At 37.9% G+C, this 21,912-nt stretch overlaps 1 protein-coding gene across 1 annotated transcript in view; it reads right to left on the bottom strand.

The window, feature by feature from the left end:
* Positions 1-21,912, bottom strand: part of cacna1db (calcium channel, voltage-dependent, L type, alpha 1D subunit, b) — a 216,090-nt gene that overhangs the window by 43,964 nt on the left and 150,214 nt on the right. The window contains exons 30-32 of the mRNA XM_065247770.1: positions 8,494-8,622; positions 241-306; positions 65-156 (exon numbers count right to left, since the gene is read on the bottom strand). Of these exons, the coding sequence (XP_065103842.1) occupies positions 65-156; positions 241-306; positions 8,494-8,622 (287 nt within the window). The remainder of the gene's footprint in view (positions 1-64; positions 157-240; positions 307-8,493; positions 8,623-21,912) is intronic.

Genomic DNA, 21,912 nt, shown 5'->3' with positions numbered 1-21,912 from the left:
ATAAAGTCAGACAGGCTTTTGTGAGGTGCAGTAAATGATCAAAAACTCTAAACATCTAACATACCTGAACAACAGGAGCACAGCTTGTGGAAACGTCTGGAAATTATTGTTACGATTAATACTGGTTCCATCCATTATGGCAATCTTTCCAAACACCTAAAGTATTAAAACAACCCCTTTATTATTAGACAGAAGACTGTTATAACATCAATACGCTTATCAATGAATAGAGTGAAATACCTGCATGCCAATGACGGCATAGATGAAGAAGAGCATCGCTACGAGCAGAGCTACGTAAGGCAGAGCCTGAAAGACAAACATGATACACAGTACTGTATGAGCCAATCACAAACTCAGCTGCTCAGGGTGCCAAGTAAACAAATTCACATTGTGTTACTTTACCTGTAGATTATCTTAAAACCATGGTATCCAACTTTGTTCAGAAACTATTTGTCACGCTGGTTGAAAATCGAATCAAATCCCGAAAGCAATCACTAAAGTTAAGTGGTCTTAATATATTTATAATACACATCACGGCCATAGCCAGGATTGGAAGATTAGTAAAGGGCAGGGTGGGTTGTTGTGCACTAAAATACAGTTTTTAAGTACACTTAGTTAATGTACTTTTTTGCACACTCATTTTGTAACTAATATACCAATATACCAAATTTGTCTTAAACTTTACATACTAACAAATGTACTTACTGGTATTAAAGTGTAGTTTTATTATATTCAAGTATAGTTTAGTTTTACCTGGGATCTAATGTAGTCTTAACCTTATTCCATTTTACACTTTGGGTACACACTCTGTCTGTTTTGGGGGATGGACTAGGACTGTTGACTAAGAGTGGATTATTTATTTATTTTTCATGCAACAAGTAAGCAATAAGGTAGGAGAGGCTGTGTTGTAACATGAATATGTAACGGCTGAAGGGCGTTGTAGGGTACGACGCAAAGCAGAGTACCTTAGTGCTTTTATAAAACGGTTACCATACAATATTAAAGTAAAAAAATGATTAGTGCAACTTTCTTGAAGTTAAATCAATAAAAGCAATCCTTTTGCTAGTCCCTGTCTGTGAACAACAATGTTCCAATGGGTAATATGCATGATTTCATGTAATGATTCAAACGGGGCTTATTTTTATTATGAGGTGGGACTGTCTGTGTTGCATATCTGGGCATGTCAGAAAATCACTTCTAAACATTTGATTTTTTTATTTTTTATTTAAGAAAAATGCAAAAATACATTTACACAAACAGTATTAAGAGTTTAATTCCAAAAAGCTGTAAATGCCTTTTTTTAATTGTTACCACCAAAATCAGTATTGTAACAGGTCAGTATTAAAAAGTAAATTCTTAATTTTATGCAAAATCCGATATCTGCTGTGTTATTCTGTCATCTTTTCTCAATTTTCCCCCAAAACTCGATAACCGCCACTCCACCTCCTCTGCAGAATGCAATAAATCTGCTTAACAAATCACAGCGCACCATTCCACGCATTGTAAACAACAATGGCGGCGCTTTGAATACACACAGAATCTTAGTTTTCCTCATCTACTTTGTACTTGTGTGATGAACAAACAAACAAAAACAAAATAATACTTTTGATGGGATTGATAAACCTGTGGTGGTTTTCTATGACGGGGAAGAAACGTAAGCCATCGAAATCAAATAATTTACACGAGAGGCACTCTGGAGACGAAAAAAAAAACACATTGACCCCATTGACTATGGAATCTAATAAAGACGGACGGAGAGGAGAACAGCCGGCTGCCGCACAAATATGTTTGTCTTTTAACAAAAGTTATTGTTATCTGAATTTGGCTGATCGCTGTAAAAGCAAGTAAAAGGTATTTTACTGTGGTGAAAGACTAATTTTAGTCACTGGACTTGTTGTAAAAGATAAAAAACATGACCAAGGAACACACAACACTTGTGAACATTTGAACATTAAGTGTATATCTGTTTTTCTGTTTTGATAGTCAATGTATTGTATTTCAGCTTTTTAACACATTTTCAGTTTGTATAAGAGCCTTTTTTGTGTTACATATTTTATTAACAGTTTAACCTCTTGAAAAGCACCCCCAATTCTGGCCCGAAACCATGAAAATACCTACTTTCACTAAAAGGGCTGTTTTTACTAAACCATTTATAGTATAAGCATAACTGTGGTATCATTAGATAGAAGACACTTTGAGCTTCGTTTTCCATGTTTCAAAATTATTTTAAGGTAAAAAAAAAAGTTAGAGAGGCTGAAGTACATTGTAATAAATTTTTTTTTTGCATAACATCTTTTTTAACACTAAAAATCTTAATGATAAATATATGTGTGAAACCTAGAAATGCAATGAGGCCAAAGCCACAAGTCTAAAGAAGTTATATTTCACGTTTGAAGTCAATAGACCCAAAAATGAGGTTCTTGCAAGAGTTTTTGTAAGACTAGTGCCTTTTCTAAGTGCCAGTCAGCCACAAAATAAAAGTCTTTTGTTTACATGCATACACGTTCGTTCTTTTTATTGTTTATCCTTATATAAGCGTATAAAATGCCGTATCCACACTAGGAAATAAAGCTTCACACAAAGATCGTTGAATTCGTGTTCTAATTGGCTACACGTTCTGTCTATCAATATTTTCCATGAAGTCATTGGAGGAACGCGCGAGTCAGATGACGTCACGATATTAGACAGCGCTGTTTGGTTATTATGTATTATACTCCCGCCTACTTGTACAATCAAGTTTGAGCGCTGGTTTTGAACGCGAGTGTGCTCTCATATACAAGTGTTACGATGTAAATAGTCCTCAGATTGTATATTATAATCTATTACAAGACGTGCATCTGAAATCTGATGTAAACAATGGAAAATATATCCATATTTCACGGATTATACGCATTTGTGGACAACAGTGGTCATTGGATGTACTTTGTTGGAGAGTTTTTATGGGTTATTCACACATCTGAAACAGACTGGATTCGATTCGCGTTCCTTATACCAGCACAAAGGTAAGGAGTCAGTTTATATTATGCATGTTGTTATCTGGACTTCTGTAATAAAATACTATATTTATGATACTAGAGCAATTTAATCTCAAAACGGACACCATACACTGATGGTAAACCCTTAGACCTTTTAAACGATGTATAGTAGTGTTATTATTCTTGTTTGTACACAGTAGGCTATATATATATTGTTAGCAGCATTAAAAAAAACTGACGTCCTTCCGTCCGCGAGCTAGTGCGCGTCGAGAGGTTAAAACAACTTTTATGTTAAAATCTATAAAAATATTTAAGATCTATTCATATTACAATCCAAATAGTGTAATACTATTGTTTTATTATATTATTTAAACCACAGCTATTCTTTTTTTTTGGAAAAAAATATTTCCTTCCCCAAAAGTACAGCAATTTGTTTATTCACCATTCAACATAGTCATCGTCTCTGAACTTTTGATCACCACTTGCATGTTTAGATGGCATGACTAGTTTACCTTGTACCATACATTATGAATAGAATGCACATACATTTAAAAAATAAAGGTGTGTCACGATGCATAGAACCACCTTTTTTGTCTAAATGGTTCTTTAAAGCACCTTTAACATCTGAAGTAGTGATGTTACGTTCGTGAACGAATCGTTCTTTTTGAACGAATCTTTTATGTGAACGAATCGTTCTCGTTCACGCCATCCATTGACTCATATTTCTCGTTCACTGAAATTTCCCTCCCTTCTTGAGGAGCACGGACAAATGATGCGCGGCTTTCTTTCCGCCTTCAAAGAGTGACAAAACTACGAGCCAATGGCAATCGAGTATAAGCTGTGGCCGAGCATATGATTGGCTCAACGTACTGAATGAATACGCCCTTCACTGACCGAGCCGCTGTTTTGAGTCTGAACGAACGAGAGAGAGAGATAGAGAGATCGCGTTCTTAAACAAACTGAATGACTGGTACAGGTTACAACCTAATGAATGAGAGAGATCGTATAGATAGCGAGTGCAAAGTAGTCAGGGGGCCAATTCTGAAAAGGGCTTCCGTTAAGACTTTTGCAGACATGTTTTGGTACAAGCTGTCACCCTATTTTTTTTGTTAGAAGACACCTATAGGTAAGAGATTAGGGTGGTTGTCAAGCTGAATTATTATTTTTTTTACTTGTGCAAGCGATTTCAGGACAATTTTTTCGGTTTCCAGCTCAACTCGACAATCCAACAATAAATGTTAAAATCTCCACAACCACAAGGCCCATATACATAAAAATGGTATCAAATGAAAGCAAACACTCATGGGATGTCTGCTGAAGTGTCAGAATGAACATTTATTGTACAATGTAAGAGAAAACAGAACTAGAACATGAAAAAAACAATCTCCGCCTAAAGAGAACCAGTTTTCAAAGTGAATATCAGCTTGGAAACATAACATAGTATCCCAAAAGTTCTATCTATCAGTACCCCTATCTATGGGAATGAGTCAAGCCAAGTTTAAAGCTTGTAGGGAGAGACAGTGCAATGATGCACAAGTTATAAAACTTTAATGTCAAGCCGAAATGTAGAACTGTAGATGGTGGTCTATGGTGCTATTTGACTTCATTAATGAACCAGGTTGTAACACATACTATATTTAATTGACATATCACTATAGTTAATAATTCTATCCTAACATAACTGCTCTCTCACTTCTTTGGGGTTAGGGGTTAGTAACTAGTTAGTAGTAATACATGGTAATGAAGAGCAGCTCGAACATTAAAAAGTAAAGTTTGATTTAAGTTCAGATTTAAAGACTTTACCGCATGTCTGGATTTTAAACTTTATACATACACACGTGAGGAAGATCTTCATTTATGTCTGGACATTGAGGAAGCATTTATCTTTATCGTTACCTAAGAAGAACAATGGAGGACGCACTGGAGGAGGATATTGGAAGTAAGTAACAGTTAATTTATACTATTTATATTTGCTATCATGTAATATGCTCATGGCTTGTGCAGTTCAGCCTACGCACAGTAAGCATCAGCAGACGGCACGCTTCGGATTGAAAAAGTTTTGCATTGTTTACAAACGAGGACGCGATCTCACGTAATGGCGGATTTCACTGTTGTATGCTGTACAATGTTAAACACAGTTATTCACTTATATCCTTCATGGCAACTTTCAGTAAGCCTGCACTGCTGTATCTTTTAAGTGTGTGCTGTAATATGATTCCATGTTTACATGCTTATTTACAAACGAGTACGCGTGACCTCCCGTAATGGCGGATATCTGTTACATGTTGTACAGTGTTAGACACAGTTATTCACTTTCGTATCCTTCATGGCAACTTTGAGTAATGCTGCACTGCGGGATTTGCTGTAAAATGATTCCATATTGTTTACATGCAAGGCAATTCCATACATTGCGCTTTACACGCGACACCGTTTTTATTAGTGCCGCGTTACACGGAGACGCGAGCCCGCGCACATGGACGCGCCATATGTGATGTGTTTATAAAGTTCATACACGCTTACAGAAACACGTTTAAAACAGAAGCTAGACGATAAGGGGATGGGCATCTGAAAACAGCTTTTTATATAACTAATCACTGCAGATGTTTATCTGAGATGTTCTGAATTTAGTTTGTGTACATGATAGTTTATATGAATGTACTATCAGTGATATTTACCCATCAGTTATATATGTAAGGGTATTTCTGTGGACAATTTATGCTAACAGCTGTCCATAACTCTCTTACAGGTCTGCATCCCTCTCATCAGTACAGAAACTATGAAGTGGAAAAACACTTTTTGGACATAAAGTTATATGGTAACATTAGCCACATGACCAGCTCTGTTGTTTATCAGTTTCTTATACAAGTTAAGTTTTTGAATTGAGTTTGTTTCTAAATAAACTGAAAATGTCCTACTGACCTTCATCTCTATTTTTATTATATTGTTAACTTCTTAATAAACCTCAAACAAACATGTATACATTTGTCCTCACATTCTTTACTGTAGTTCCCAACATTCCTGCCTCATTATGCAGCTCATTATGCGAGCCTTTGTTTGCTAGCTGTAAATCAAACCTTTCTCGCATACGGCCCCTCTAAACAAAAAGTGTCTTACAATTTCTAAATCAATATATTGGTTTATGTAAATGAGTAAGCAGAATGATTTTCACATCATTTTAATGAGAAAACTCTAGACGATTAGATTCTGTTTAGAAAAGTCTTGTTAAAACATGTTTAGTATGGGTTTTGTGGACTTATATCAGTGACTTAAAAATTTTGCTTTTTTAAAAACCACGCATAAACATTTTTCTCTCAAAAATACAAACATGTACATACATGTAGCTCATATAATATTTTAGCCCAGTTTGTGCTGAACGCAGTGGTATGAGACACTTGCCATTATTATGTTTTAAAGCAACTGAAAAAAGACCAAATGTAAGAGCATGTCAGAACCTCTGACAGTGTCCCAAAATGGTCGGACCCCAGAGGGTTAATGTCCTAATGATCAGCATACTTATTTGTATGTCCCACAGCTGACATGGAACGTTATTAACCTGTTCGGGAACTTAATTTTTTTTAGCTCTAACCGGTTCAGGAACGTCAGTTTTAGGGTAGAACTGAAAACCGGAAACGTTAAAATACTGCTTCTGTTCGGAACGAACCAATTGGGAAAAAACCTGTTCAAAGCCCTGGTTTGCAGACAAACTGTTCTTCATGTGCAGCCCGTATGTGGGCAACATTAATCATCAATCCCAGCTGCCGTTGCCACTTTTTCATCATCATCGGGTGGCAGTGGCCTAGTGGTTCATGTAGGTTGTCTACAAACCGGAAGGTTGGTGGTTCAATCCCCGGCTCCACTGGACCAAGTGTCGAGGTGTCCTTGAGCAAGACACCTAACCCCAGCTGCTCCCGACGAGCTGGCTGGTGCCTTGCATGGCTGACACCACCGTCGGTGTATGAATGTGTGAGTGAATGGGTGAATGTGAGGCTAATTGTAAAGCGCTTTGGATGGCCATAGGTCTGTTAAAAGCGCTATATAAATGCAGTCCATTTACCATTTACCATCATGATTAGAAAGTTTGGTTCAGACTGTTGACTCTGCTGTGATCATCTTCTCTGGATCTGCTGCCTCATGCCAAATCACAGCTAGGCTGACACAACAGTGCCCAATGTGGTGTGGTATTTATTGATTATTATTTTTTAATGATCATGCTTGCACATAAATTGGATTATATTGCACATTTGCCCAAAATTACAGTAGGACATAGAAAATGGAAGCACTTTGGGGGGTCCGCTTTTACCACTTTTAAGAATATAATGTTAAAATGGTCAAAAAAACATTTACTAAGCTGACAACCTGGCTAGAACACACGTTGAGGGGTTAAATATTAATACTGGATAGGTTGTATGCTTGTACCAAAAAGTGTCCGACAAAGTTTTAATATCAGTTTTGGCCTCCTGACTAAAGTAAACAATCTTGTGAAAGAATCATGTGGTTTTATTTTAATAAAGTTATAGTAACCATGTTTAGGCGGACTATTTACCTTAATACAAATGATAAGCAAGGTAATTACTGTTGAAAAAATTGGTATTTCTGTTTAATATAGTTTTATATGTCTATATAGTTTAATCCACCCTTTCACCGAACTTAAATCAGTCATCTGCGTCTGAACGAAGTCTTGAACGACATGACCGAAATTATATGATTCGTGAACGAGGATCTGATGACTGACTGAACCAGAGGAGGCATGCACGGGAGTCTTTATTTACAACAAATCTAGATTAGATGTGCTATGAATGTACGTGTTTCTTAATATATTCGGTAACTTGATAAAATTATGCTTAGTATTTCACAATTTGAGCTTTATTAAAAACTAATGAGTTTTTGCAAAAAGTCATTCATTGTCTTATAACACATAATGACACACATCTTCGCCACCTATTGGCGTATTTTTGTAAAATTAAGAAATGGTCACTGAACGAATCAGTGAACGAGTCTGAACGAATCATTTTGGTGAACGAACTGAAAATGAACGAGTCACCTAAATGAACGAAAATTTCCATCACTAATCTGAAGCACCTTTCTGTTTCACAAAAGGTACTTTAAGGTAAAAAGGGGTTGAAAGATTATAAAATGCATGAAAGAAATGGTTCTTTGAAAAAAAGGTTGACATCGCTGTAAAGAACCTTTTAAGCACCTTTATTTTTAAGAGTGCAATGCAATGAACAAGACACTAGCATGACAAACCTACTTTAATCAGACTCCTCCTCTTTAGTAACCTTTCTATGATCTGATCCTTAAACTCTGGATGTGAAATAGTCCATTATAGCTTTGTTTAGGGCACTGACATCTCCAGGATTGAGGAGATTTAAGCGATGAAGATCACTAAAGTCTCATGTGCTCCACTATCTCACAGTAAGGTTATATTAAAAACTCTGTTGTAGTTTACACTGACTGGAAATATGCATTGATAAACTCAAGTATTCTACATAAAAGCTGTGTACTAACACCAGCACACCTGAAATGATTTGATGAAGGTCCATAAGAGCGTCCGAATCCCCTCGCCTCTGCTCAACAGCTTCACCAGTCGCATGACACGAAACAGACGGAAGAAAGTGATGGAGATCCTCGCACTGTCCTCTGTGTTCTGAGAAAACAGGTGAATGACACACGAGACGCATTAATGAGACAATAATGTTCATGCTCTCTGTCTAAATAATACACCTGTGCTGGCTTTGAGTCCTGTGTTTTTCTGTGTTTGTAATGGTGAAAACTACCCGAGTTTTCTGTTTGATTAAACATGTCTTAAACTTTACACATCTTTGATGAAACCACACCATAAAAAACCTTGTTTTTTCTTTAAATACATGTATGCATGTTTGCTGTATGTTGGCTCCCTTGCCTTTTTAAATAACCTGTAACCTGTGAATACGCTATGGTTATAATAAGTCACCTAAACTGTTTTGATTTTGCTAACTCATGCTCAATGTTTCTTAGAATTAATGTACAATTATGGGTATATTCGGTGGACACATTAATTAACTGTTTTTATTAATTCTGCTAAATCAGACAACCAATCACAGGTGTGAGGACAGAAGTCACAAATAGTTTCTGCGCGCTCGATTTGGTAACGATGCAGGCAGATCTAATTCACAGTCTTATGCAGACAAAAATATGTTGCTAAAATTATCGTTTCTTTTGGCCATCACCTCTCTGAGAAAGGTAAATGATGTTCAAGCATTACTTGCTGCTTCTTTATGTCTGGAGTTCGTCCCAGGCAGAATTAAAGCCATTCAACACCCCGATACCATATATACTGTATATCAGTGGTTCTCAACTCCAGTCCTCGGGACCCACTGCTCTGCACATTTTGGATGTCTCTCATATCTGACAAACTCAGTTCAGTTCATGGAATCTATCCTAACGAGCTGATGATCTGAATCAGGTGTGTTAAATAAGTGAGACATGCACAATATGCAGAGCAGTGGGTCCCGAGGACTGGAGTTGAGAACCACTGTTGTATATAGCTAAGGTATCTTTTATCCTTCTAACTAGTCGGCGTCTATCATCTCATCCTTACCTGGCAACCAGTTTCTTCCTATAAAATAGGACAGACAATTCTTATGACAAAGTAGGAATTTGTTTCCCATACTGTCATTTCATGAAACAGTGTTGAGTTCCCTTGAAAGAGAACATCTCTGTAACCTCTGTTCCCTGAGATTACATACTGACTGCTACATAGCAGTCATCTTATCTCTTAAAGCTATGGTCTACGATTTCAAAGATTGTTCATTATTAATAACCTCGTTTAGATGCTGGTTATGGTTCTACAGTAACATCCTAACAATATGAAGAGAAAAAAGAATTAAAAAAATCCATTCAGTCTATTGGGTGTATGGTAGCAGATAAGTTGACCAATGTAAACTGTCCGGCCGGACAGCTTACATTGGTTAACTGCTCTCATACAATCCCTGCTACATTTGAAAATCCACCTCGTGCTCGCGTCTCCACCCCATCGCACACCACCCCGCCCCTCTCCTGCCTGCCACATGAAATTTGTGTCAGTGTATGGTAGCTAGCGAAGCAGCAACATCTCACTAATGGAAAAAAACTAAACGACAGCAGCAAGCAGCCCCTGCTTGTCCCTACAGTAAAGGTTGGAAGAAAAAGGAAGTCTGTTGAAGAAAGAGCAGAGGTTAAAAAAATTTGAAAAACGCCGGACTAAGTAGAATCAATATATGGTCCGCCATTGACCGTTGGAGGAAGCTTCAGGGAGTTTTGGGGCTGAAAACCGACGCCGACACGGCAGACTTTTGTTGAACAGGTACGCATTTATTTATACTTTTATTGTGTGAGGTGTTACATAAATATCTTTTTATGAGTCTGACAACATGCTGCTGGTCGTCATCGGAATGTTAGCCATTTAGCATCGCGTATCACGGGTCAAAATAATTATATTTACAAAGATTGTGTGAGGTGTTACATAAATATGATGATATCAGTCTGACAACATGCCCATGCTGCCGGTCGGCATTGGAATGTTAGCCGTTTAGCATCGCGTATCACGGGTCAAAGTAATTATATTTATAAAGTAATTTCTTGAAGCTCAGGAGGGGAAACGTATGCCAAACGTTGTTGTGAAAGTAAATAACGTCAATTACAATCATAATTGTAATTGTTCATTCCTTCAAGCCTTTATGTGTTTACTGCTCGGTAAATCTCTGTTCTGATGTTTACTACCAGTGATCACAGCTTGAATGAGTGACGTTGTTCAGGTGGTTTCCCGGTGGGAGGGATCAGGTAGCACAGAGGGGCGGGATGAGTTTTTTAAAACTTACTAACCGTCTCAGGCTTTCTCGACCGTTTTTCAACATCGTACACTACAGCTTTACATCAAGAGTGACAAGTAGGTCATTTAAAGTTTCCTGGAGAGGACAATGTCTCAGTACCGGGGTACCTCAAGGCTCTGTGCTCGGACCACTGCTTTTTTTAGATACATGACATCCCTGGGATCTGTCATTTGGAAACATGGCTTTTCTTACCACCGCTATGCGGATGAAACACAACTCCACTTGCCATTCCAGTCTGATGATCCCATGGTTTCTGCCTACATGTCAGCATGCCTGAGTGACATCGCACTCTGGATGAAGGATCATCATCTCCAGCTGTACCTTGCAAAGACAGAACTGCTTGTCATATCGTCTGACCCTAAGATTCATCACAATCTTTCTGTTCAACTAGGTTCTTCAACCATTGCGCCTTCCAGGACAGCCAGAAACCTTGGAGTGGTCATCGATGATCAGCTTAGTTTCACGTAGCATGTTGCCAGCACCGTCTGCTCTTGCAGATTTATCCTCTACAAACGGTGGTCACCAATCCTGGTTGGCCTGTGTCTCTGCAGAGTTTAGGTTCAACCCCAATCAAACACACCTGAAGCACCTTAATTAGTTTGATTAGGGTTGGAGCTAAACTCTGCAGAGACACTGACCCTCCAGCACCAGGATTGGTCACCACTGCTCTACAACATTAGGAAAATTAGACCTTTCAGCCACTGCCATAACACAAAAGAGGGTTAACACAAAGGCTCAGTCAGTTAGGGGATTTAAACAATACAAAATAATACAATGTAGGAGAAATTAGTCAGGGAAAGAAACTAAAAGGGAAAAACACACGAGAGCAAGAATCCATGTCTGGATGGCTGCCCAACCTCCACAACTGGAATGTGTAAACACAAATACACAAAAAACACGTTTCTGTCCCCTAGAGGGCAGACAAATATATAGGCATACATGTCCAGGTTCTTGTCCTGTCCACAATGGATTATTGCAATGCGTTAATAGTTGGACTCTCAACCTGCAGAACCAAACCTCTACAGATGATCAAAATTGCTGTGGAAAGAGTGGTATTCAATGAGCTAAAGAGGGCCGACCGACACTGAAGTTCTGACCGACACTGAAATTTCTAAACTTCTCTCCATCTTGCTTACATTGACATTTCGTCTTGGATGAAGAAACACCACCTCGCGCTGAACCTTGTAAAGACGGAGCTGCTTATAAATCCAGCAAAACCCAAGATAAGGCATGCTCTATCCATTCAACTGAGCAACACAACCATTACTCCTTCCAAAACTGCAAGAAACCTCTGCGTAATATTTCATGACCAATTGTCTGTCACTGATTACATTGCATAGACTATGGATCATGCCCGGGATCATGTCGATTTGCATTATACAATCAGGAAGATATGCTAATTTTTCTTACAGAGCATGCTGCTCCTTATCCAGGCCTTGGTAATCTCTAGTCTAGGCTACTGCAGTGCTCTGCTTGCTGGCTAACTCTTTCAACCAAGCGTGCCGCACAAGCCCTGAAAAGTGAAGCCAAAACGTCTCGATCGCCCCCAGTGACTGGTCCCAGTATAGGTCATAAACCCTGCCTCCCCATGTTATTCAATGGGACTTAAGACCAACTAAAAAAATTAATTACACTTCAATTATCTTTTTTCCGAACCTAGTTTCTGTCATTTATTGTAGTTTTTATCACACTGATGCAAATTGAAATGTTTGTTTTTAAAATAAGTTTGTGTTTAGTTAGTTATTTAATGATATAAAAACGGTGGTGTCACGTCATGATTGACAGCTGTGATATCGTGTGATATGCGCATTTTGCGAGAGCAAGGTTTTGATTTCGCGGGTTCACTTCCTGCTCACTACTGCGCATGACTGGTCCCAAAATCGCTAATGCGCAAACTCAAGACCCAAGATGTCAGCGCCATATCGGGACTCTGGGGGCTTCACTTTTCACCAATGGAAGAGAGCGAACAGGCGTTGTCCATCTTTTTTTACAGTCTATGCTCTCAACGTATTGTTTCAGAATTGTGAAAAATTGTAACTTGGTATAAGCACTTATAGCACTCCCTATGTCAAATTGTTTGATTGTTTCCTTATCTTTGTAAGTCTTTGTTTCTGCTAAATGCCTAAGTGTAAATGTAACGGACAAAAGATCCAATATGAATGTCGTGGGGCTGGACCTGCAGACATGACCCATATACAGTATGATGTTTTGCGCACAGCACATGTCTCAAATAATGTACTGGAGTGACAACTCTGAAGGTTCAGACCTGTAACATGCTTTTTCAGAAGTAGCACTATAGCCCGTCACCAGTTAAACACAAACCTTCTCTCCAGTGACCAAAACATAGATTACTCCCAGAAGTGGTCACAATGTGGAATAGCTCTTATGACACGGTTGAAAGATTTTTTTAACAACAACCAGCCATCTGTGCAGCATTACTTTCAAAAGAGGTCAGAAAGTGAAAGTAATGTCTTCACAAAGAATAAGGCTGTCATCTCATGATCTGAGAAAGTGATATCAAAGCACTGAAGCCAATGAATAATGCCACATTGGTAATGCCAGAAAAGAGCATGCCCATTCTGTGTCATTGTATGAACAAAAATCAGTTGTTGAATATGTAGAAAAAAATCCGCTTGTCCCAATTCACAATAGTAAGCTTACAACATTGATTTCTAATTTGAGCTGTCAGGTCCTTTTCCCGAAAAACAAAAACACCATTCATCTTGATATTAGCCGGGCTTTTAAACCTAATCCAAGATGGCGCCGTTGTTGCTGGCATGCCGTCTGTCGCCCAGTATAGTCTTGAGTTTGTTTGTTTTAACCTCTTTTTTACTATGTTTAACACAGTGTGCTTCACCAGTATTAACCTATGATCGATGTACTCTTTTAAATTTGGAAGATATCTCATCTAAGTTGTTTAAAAACCCGGTCACCAGCTCTCACAATGCTCCACCTCCCTTTCTGATGTCGATTCCTGACTGTATACGCCGGTGGCCGTGTTCTCTACCGTGTAGAAGGCGTAAGAGACGACGTGGAAGACGGAGCGGCCTTGCTGTTAAGTTAAAACGCTACCTGCTACTCCATGGGGAGTCGCGTTTTAAACTGGGGCGTTTCGCGAAAGACCTGTCTGGGAAATGTTACCTCCGTTGGCGTTCTCTGGAACCAGTACACGGTTGGATTATCCCTGTGTTTCCCACGTTGCTGGAGCCGCTCCCGGTTTTCCGTTCACATCGACCTTTGCGTAGGGGAGTTTGTCCGGGCAATCTTCGGCCGCTGCCTCGGGCAAAACAGTCTGTGGTTTCTCCAGGACTCCCACCGCGGCTAAGGATGGCTTTGATCAACGCCAGATCGGTAATGAACAAGACTTTCATTATTAATGATTTTTTCTCTGCTCACCACCTAGATCTTCTCTTTCTGACTGAAACTTGGATTTCTCCTGAGGATATTAGCGCCTTTTCCGAAATGCTTCCGTCTAAGTGTTTGTTCTTTAACTCTCCTCGTACAACGGGACGAGGTGGAGGTTTGGCCTCCATATATAAAGACATATTTTCCTGCCGTCCCGTGGCTTCTAACGATTACAACAGTTTTGAACTTCAGTTGTTTACATTGGAGCTTTATGACTCTGTTCTGGTTGCACTGATTTATCGTCCCCCGAAGCCCAATGCGGACTTTTTAATAGACTTTGCTGATTTTTTGGGAGATATCATTCCAAAACATGATAAACTCCTGATTGTAGGAGATTTTAATGTCCATGTCTGCTGTGTAGCAGATTCATTAGCAAAGGAATTCATTAACTTACTAAATGCCTTTGATCTGACGCTTCAGGTCAATGTACCGACCCATCAGCATGGCCATACACTGGATTTAGTATTAACATATGGTTTTTCTCTGAGTGACCTAGAGGTGTGTGAAAATGGTTTCTCTGACCATAAGACTATTATGTTTATGTTTCCATCCTTTTTTAATGCTGTTATACCAGTGTCTTCATTTCGCCAGTCCCGGCATATCACACCAGCTACAAGAGAAGCCTTTTGCTCAGCGTTTAATGAAGGGAAGCAACAATCAGACGATTTTAACTGTGTTTTGAGTGCTGAAGAGCTTCTCTTCAGGTTTAATTCCATCTGTGCTAATGCTCTAGATCAAGTGGCACCTTTAAAGACACTACACAATAAACCAAAATCTGAGCCTTGGCTAAATGATTCGACTCGCTCTCTAAGGCAAAACTGCAGGAAATTTGAGCGAAAATGGAGAAAGGACAGACTTCAGGTTTCACTACAAATGTTCAGAGACTCATTAACTAATTATCAAAAAGCTGTGAAAACAGCTAAATCTATCTACTTCACTGATATTATAAACAAGAACTGCCACAAACCAAGAACTCTTTTTAATGTTTTAAATGCTGCTATCAACCCCTCCACTGGATTCACGACTGAGGCATCTACGCTTTCATGTGAAGACTTTCTTCAGTTTTTTGTACAAAAGACACATGATTTAAGAATGGGGATAAACCCAGTTCTGACTGACCCCTCAACTTTCTCCAGATGCACTGCTGTTCTTAATTGCTTTAATTCTGTTACAGATGACTATTTGATAGAAATAGTGGAACACCTCAAAGCATCAGGTTCTCCAGCTGACGTGATGCCCCCTTCTTTCCTTAAACAAGTTATCAATGTGGTTGGTCCAAATTTATTGATATTGATTAATCAATGCTTACAAATAGGCACGATCCCAGAGTTGCTAAAACATGCAACGGTTCGCCCCCTGCTTAAAAAACAGGGCATGGATCCGACTATTTTAGCAAATTTTAGGCCCATCTCAAATTTGTCTTTCATTTCAAAAATTATAGAGAAAACTGTTTTTGATCAACTGCAATCTTTTTTAGCTGACAATTTGATCTTTGAGGTTTTTCAGTCTGGGTTCAGAAAACATCATTCTACTGAAACTGCATTGTTGAAGGTCTCAAATGATATATTGTTAACATGTGACTCAGGCAACTATGCTGTTTTATTGCTTTTAGATCTTACTGCTGCATTTGATACTGTCGATCATGCTATACTTATTGATCGACTGGAATATTGTGCAGACATTACTGGCAGTGCCTTGAAGTGGTTTAAATCTTATCTTACAAATAGAACCTTTTCAGTTAAGCTAGGAGATTATACCTCGAGTAAAGCTGCAATAACTTGTGGAGTTCCTCAAGGGTCCATTCTGGCTCCCATTCTTTTTTCTCTATATATGCTTCCACTTGGTTCCATCTTTAGGAAATATGGGCTGTCCTTTCACTGTTATGCGGATGACACACAAGTTTATCTGCCGCTAAAACGGAATTTTGATGGAATGAATGCACTGATGGCCTGCTTAAGTGATATAAAGAAATGGTTGTCGCTAAACTTTTTACATTTCAATGAGGACAAAACTGAAATTATTGTTTTTAAACCATCTGATTCTGTTACTATTGCCAATCCAAATCTGGGTGTATTATCATCATATGTTAAGCAACATGTAAAAAATTTGGGTGTGGTATTTGATGAACATATGAAATTTGAGAGACAGATTAATACTGTAGTCAAATCTTCTTTTTTTCAACTGCGGCTTCTGTCTAAAGCAAAAACCTTTCTTTCTTTTAAAAATCTTGAGAAGGTGATTCATGCGTTCATTACCTCTAGATTAGACTATTGTAACTCATTGTATGCTGGGATTAGTCAAACAGCTCTATCTCGATTACAACTGGTTCAGAATGCGGCAGCCAGACTTCTGACTAAAACTCATAAACGGGAGCATATCACTCCAATCTTACAGTCCTTACATTGGCTGCCTGTGCGCTACAGAGTGGATTTTAAAATTTTATTAATTGTGTTTAAGTCGCTAAATGGGCTGGCCCCCTCTTACATATCTGATCTACTGATTGAACGAAGTGACACAAGATCTCTACGGTCTTCCAATCAGAGACTCTTGACTATTCCTAAGACAAGGCTGAAATGCAGGGGCGATCGTGCTTTTACATCAATCGCTCCAAGACTTTGGAACAAGTTGCCCATCTCTATTAGACTGGCTCCCTCTGTGGCAAATTTTAAGTCACGATTAAAAACATACTTGTTTGATAAAGCTTTTATATCTGGTTGAGGTACTCTGTCTTTTCTTTTATCTTGTTTTATATTTTATACATTTTATTTTACATATTTTATTATTTTTAAATATTTTTACATTACGGTTGATGTGTTTTTACTTTATTTTGAGTTTGTTTTTTTGTTTTTTTTCTCTAATTGTGCGAGTGTTTGGTGTATCTGTTGTAAAGCACATTGGTCAACCTGTGTTGTAGAAATGGTGCTATATAAATAAATTTGACATTGACATTGACATTAAACATCGAAAGGGATCAAATAATGGAGCAGAGACAGCTTCCTCTGAACTGGAAGGCATCTTGCCAGTGGCAGCTGGTGCTAAAAACGTTTCTGTATAATGCTTAAGATCAATTGTTAGCAAATATCTGTCAACCCTCGGATTTTCCCTGGATTCTCCCGCATTTTATATCATGCAATCATCCAGTTTAAATAATTCCCATATTTCTCCCGTATTTTAAATCAATGTAACAAGAAGAATAAAAGCTAAGAGCACAGTACTGTACTGCGCATAGATATTCATAACAAAGGCTAGATGTCTTACGAACATTATCACCGGCACTGGTCACAGACAAGCTTTTTTCGGCAGGCTCTCTGGTACCTGATGTAAGGTAAGTGGTCTACACAACTAAAAATACTCTTATCTTGCTTAAATCTTGACAGATTTACAAATGGTTTGGTTTCTTACAAACGTTATTAACGTGGCTATAATTTTGGATGCTTGAACATGTTTCATGAAAATTATTCATAAGTATGCAGTAGTGTTGTAGTCAAGACCACCTAAACCGAGACCAAGTCATGACCAAGACAGGCCGAGACCGAGACAAGACCAAGACTTTAAAGGGTCGAGACCGAGACCAAGACCATTGCAAGTCACTGCATTAAAACACGATAAAATGTGGAATATGCATATGATTAGGCACTTCTTGTCTGTGTGTGTGAGTGTGTGTGATATTAAACGTGCTTCTCCGCCGCACGCGTCAACACATCATGAGAGATTTGTAAGCTTTCTGTTAATTTGATATTTTTGCTCTAAAAACTAGACTAATTTTCTTGGGCCGTTTTGTTCATTAAGAAAAAGCATCTTAATTTAAGAATTTTTAGATATTTTTACTGAAAACCAAAATACTAAGACAAAAATACTAAGAATTTTTTTTATTTAATCATTTTTTTGCAGTGTGCCATCAGTTGTGGTCTTTACTGGTCTGAAAATAAATTTACGAGTCCTCTTTGAGACCAAGACGAGACAGAGTAAAAATGCGGTCGATTCCAAGACGAGACCAAGTGTGCAGTGTCATAAGTACATCTCTGGCATTTATAAAAAAACAAACAGTTTGAAAATCGGTAGAAAATTGAGCAAGTCATGGTTATTTAAAAAGTACAAGCACCATTAAAACAATGTTATGAGTGAGCGAGGTGCCTGTGACAAGATGGCTGCCAAGTGCAGACGTCCACCTCCATTGACCACAAATGTTCTTAACGTGGCAATAAAACATGTTTCATGAAAATTATTTATAAGTATGCAGAGTTACGGAGTGCAGCTATAAGGCCTTAAAGACTTTATGGTGCCACTTGCTTAGGCCTAGATTAAGAGTAAAGGGGGGGTTGGAGAAATGGCAAGGACCAATTTAAGTGTCCTCTTTATCCCAGTCTGGTACTGAGATCATCCTTCCTGTCCTGTAGGAGGTGTCTGGCAGTTCTCCTAACAGCCTTATCCTGGTTGATGTTAGCCCACCAAAATCCAGTCTAAATGTAGCAAACCTTTCTTCACCATGGTAGTTGGAGAGGGGCCATGACATAAAGCTTGAGGTCCTGGATGGAATGCCTTGTTGTCTGCTGTTCATAATACTATTCAGTAATTCGTGATTTGCCATAAACCTGGAATCTGGGATTGTTCTGACACTTGACAGGATTTGCACATTTTAGCATTAACTATGTGACCACATATAAACAAAGATCTACTTAATTAAGGGGATAGTTCACTCAAAAATGGAAGTCTGTTGATGATGGTAAATAATTAATGGTAAATACACAGTTGGTGGTTACATCATTTTTTTGCAATTATCTTCTTTTTAAGAATCAAACGATGCCTTTATTAGGGCTTAAAGTATAACAGTATGATTACAATGATTTTTACTGTATGTCTCTACTGTTTGTTCTAAAATGTGTTTTCTGTAAAGCTGCTTCGAACAATGCAAAATTGTGAAGTACTACGTAAGTAAATCTGAATTGACTGAAGACTCAAACACACATGGTGCTACTTACATGGATCTCTGTGATTGCGATGTCAACAATGCTACCAACAACAATTACAGCATCAAACTTGTTCCATGCATCAGTGAAATAGTGCTGAAGACAGCCGACAAAACAAAGAGACAGAGAAAAAAACAGGGTCAGAAGAAAGAGAGGAGTTCACAGAAAGAGAAAAAGACAAGAGAATCACAATTACAATGTTGCAGATGTCGAGAGAAAGAAAGGAGCCACACATGGTGAAAATGCAGTAAAGGATCTCTGGGTCTTTATATATTCTGGGTCTATTTTTTGTGCATTGGAGGAATCTCAAAATCTTTCTGAATCATAATTTACACGGAAATCAAAGCACTCTGAAATACTTTAACTGGTCAATTACCATCCTTAGCAGTCAAATCATTAACATATCACTATATAAGTGACCATTCACCCCACCAATCTATGTTTGCAATACTAACGTGTTCATATTGTATCTTTACAAGCTAAATCAATCTTCACATTTCTTTTAGAGCCCAACAGTTTATCGATTTGCCGATTTTATCAGCAGATATGAGGCTGTCGCAGGTATTGGCATATTAGCAGCAGATATGCAGCCGATATGAACATTTCATAGATAACACAATAAATTATTTTTCGAATGATGTATGTTATTGTTTGTCCAGCAGAGCGCGCACCATTGCCTGCTACTAGTGACCCAGGTTAATGGATAGTGACATCAGCCAATGCCCCTTCACTTCGTTTCTTGTTCAGGCGGTGGCAGTCAAACGGTGTCTTCACATAATTTTACACCTGGTTTTAAGACGCGTTTGGTCAGAGAGTACGTGCAGAACACTGTGGGTTGTGTAATAAAAATTAGACATTAGACAGATATGTTGTCTGTCAAGCATTGTCGTCTTAATGGTAAGTTGCTAACTCATTTTTGAAGTACAAAACTACTGTAGTACTGTAAAGCTAATAACAATGACTCCATAAGTTTTTCTTTTCAATACAAGTCCAATATAACATTATTGTCAAAAATGCCAATGATTCAAGTTATATTATTTTGTTCTGTTTGTGTTTTAAAGTTATTTATAAGAAGTCAAGTTTACTGTTTAGTGCACTAATATCAGACTCATTTTGGAAAATTAAGTTTAGTATTAAATTGTTAAACACACCTGCTTATTATTATATATCTCTGTCATGTCAATATAAGTCACAACATTTGTGATTGATCATTACATTTATTTATACATTTTGTTAATGTGTATAGTGTATTCTATGTACAATATTGTAGTATTGTATAATGCAGTATATGTATAGTGAACTATAATATACACCTAAAGAATATCAATGGATATATAGTCTTTTTTACCCTAATATCTGTATCGGCAGCAACAACAAAAAGCATATCGGTCGGGCTACTTAGCTATGCAACAATCAGGAAAATTCAGTTATTATTTCAGAAATAAACCTCTCCAGAATGACACAAGACCCTGATGGGTTCTTAACAAGCACTTTCCAGGTTTATTCAACAAAAATGGTCTCGGTTGCATAAAGCACCTTAAGTTTTTCACTTAAGTATGACACTTAAGGGGTAAATTCCCCTAAACTACTGTAAGAGAATAATTAAAGTGTTTTGCATATAATCCCTTAAATGGTTCTCTTAGGTAAAGGTAGTCGTAAAGTGTTTCATGACAGCGACCCCGGTTTGTTGTTATAAAATACTATTGTTGCCATGGAGACACAACAGAAAAAAACGTAAGGGTTTTTCTGCAACACCCTTAATTTTAAGGGAAACATAAGGGTGAACTTAGGGGGAAATTACACTTAAGGTGCTTTATGCAACCGGGCCCTGATGTTTATACATTATGTCTTACAAAATGTGCATAAAGAAAATAAAGCCTATTTTTAGGACCTTTAGAATTTTTGGCATTGGGAATTTTTATGAGCTTATTTCTAATAGTCATTTTCATAATGCAAAACAAATTCCCTTGACTGTAAACGTATTTTTTTACTATGTTTCACTTAACCTCTTGAAAAGCACCCCCATTCTGGCCCGAAACCATGAAAATACCGACTTTCACTAAAAGGGCTGTTTTTACTAAACCATTTATAGTATAAGCATAACTGTGGTATCATTAGATAGAAGACACTTTTTAACACTAAAAATCTTAATGATAAATATATGTGTGAAACCTAGAAATGCAATGAGGCCAAAGCCACAAGTCTAAAGAAGTTATATTTCACGTTTGAAGTCAATAGACCCAAAAATGAGGTTCTTGCAAGAGTTTTTGTAAGACTAGTGCCTTTTCTAAGTGCCAGTCAGCCACAAAATAAAAGTCTTTTGTTTACATGCATACACGTTCGTTCTTTTTATTGTTTATCCTTATATAAGCGTATAAAATGCCGTATCCACACCAGGAAATAAAGCTTCACACAAAGATCGTTGAATTCGTGTTCTAATTGGCTACACGTTCTGTCTATCAATATTTTCCATGAAGTCATTGGAGGAACGCGCGAGTCAGATGACGTCACGATATTAGACAGCACTGTTTGGATATTATATTTTATAATCCCGCCTACTTGTACAATCATGTTTGAGCGCTGGTTTTGAACGCGAGTGTGCTCTCATATACAAGTGTTACGATGTAAATAGTCCTCAGATTGTATATTATAATCTATTACAAGACGTGCATCTGAAATCTGATGTAAACAATGGAAAATATATCCATATTTCAC

Source organism: Paramisgurnus dabryanus, chromosome 11 (genome assembly GCF_030506205.2).
Source record: "Paramisgurnus dabryanus chromosome 11, PD_genome_1.1, whole genome shotgun sequence".
Classification (NCBI taxonomy): Eukaryota; Metazoa; Chordata; class Actinopteri; order Cypriniformes; family Cobitidae; genus Paramisgurnus; species Paramisgurnus dabryanus.
Note: the sequence above shows the minus strand (reverse complement) of the source record. Positions and strands in the feature narration are given on the sequence as shown.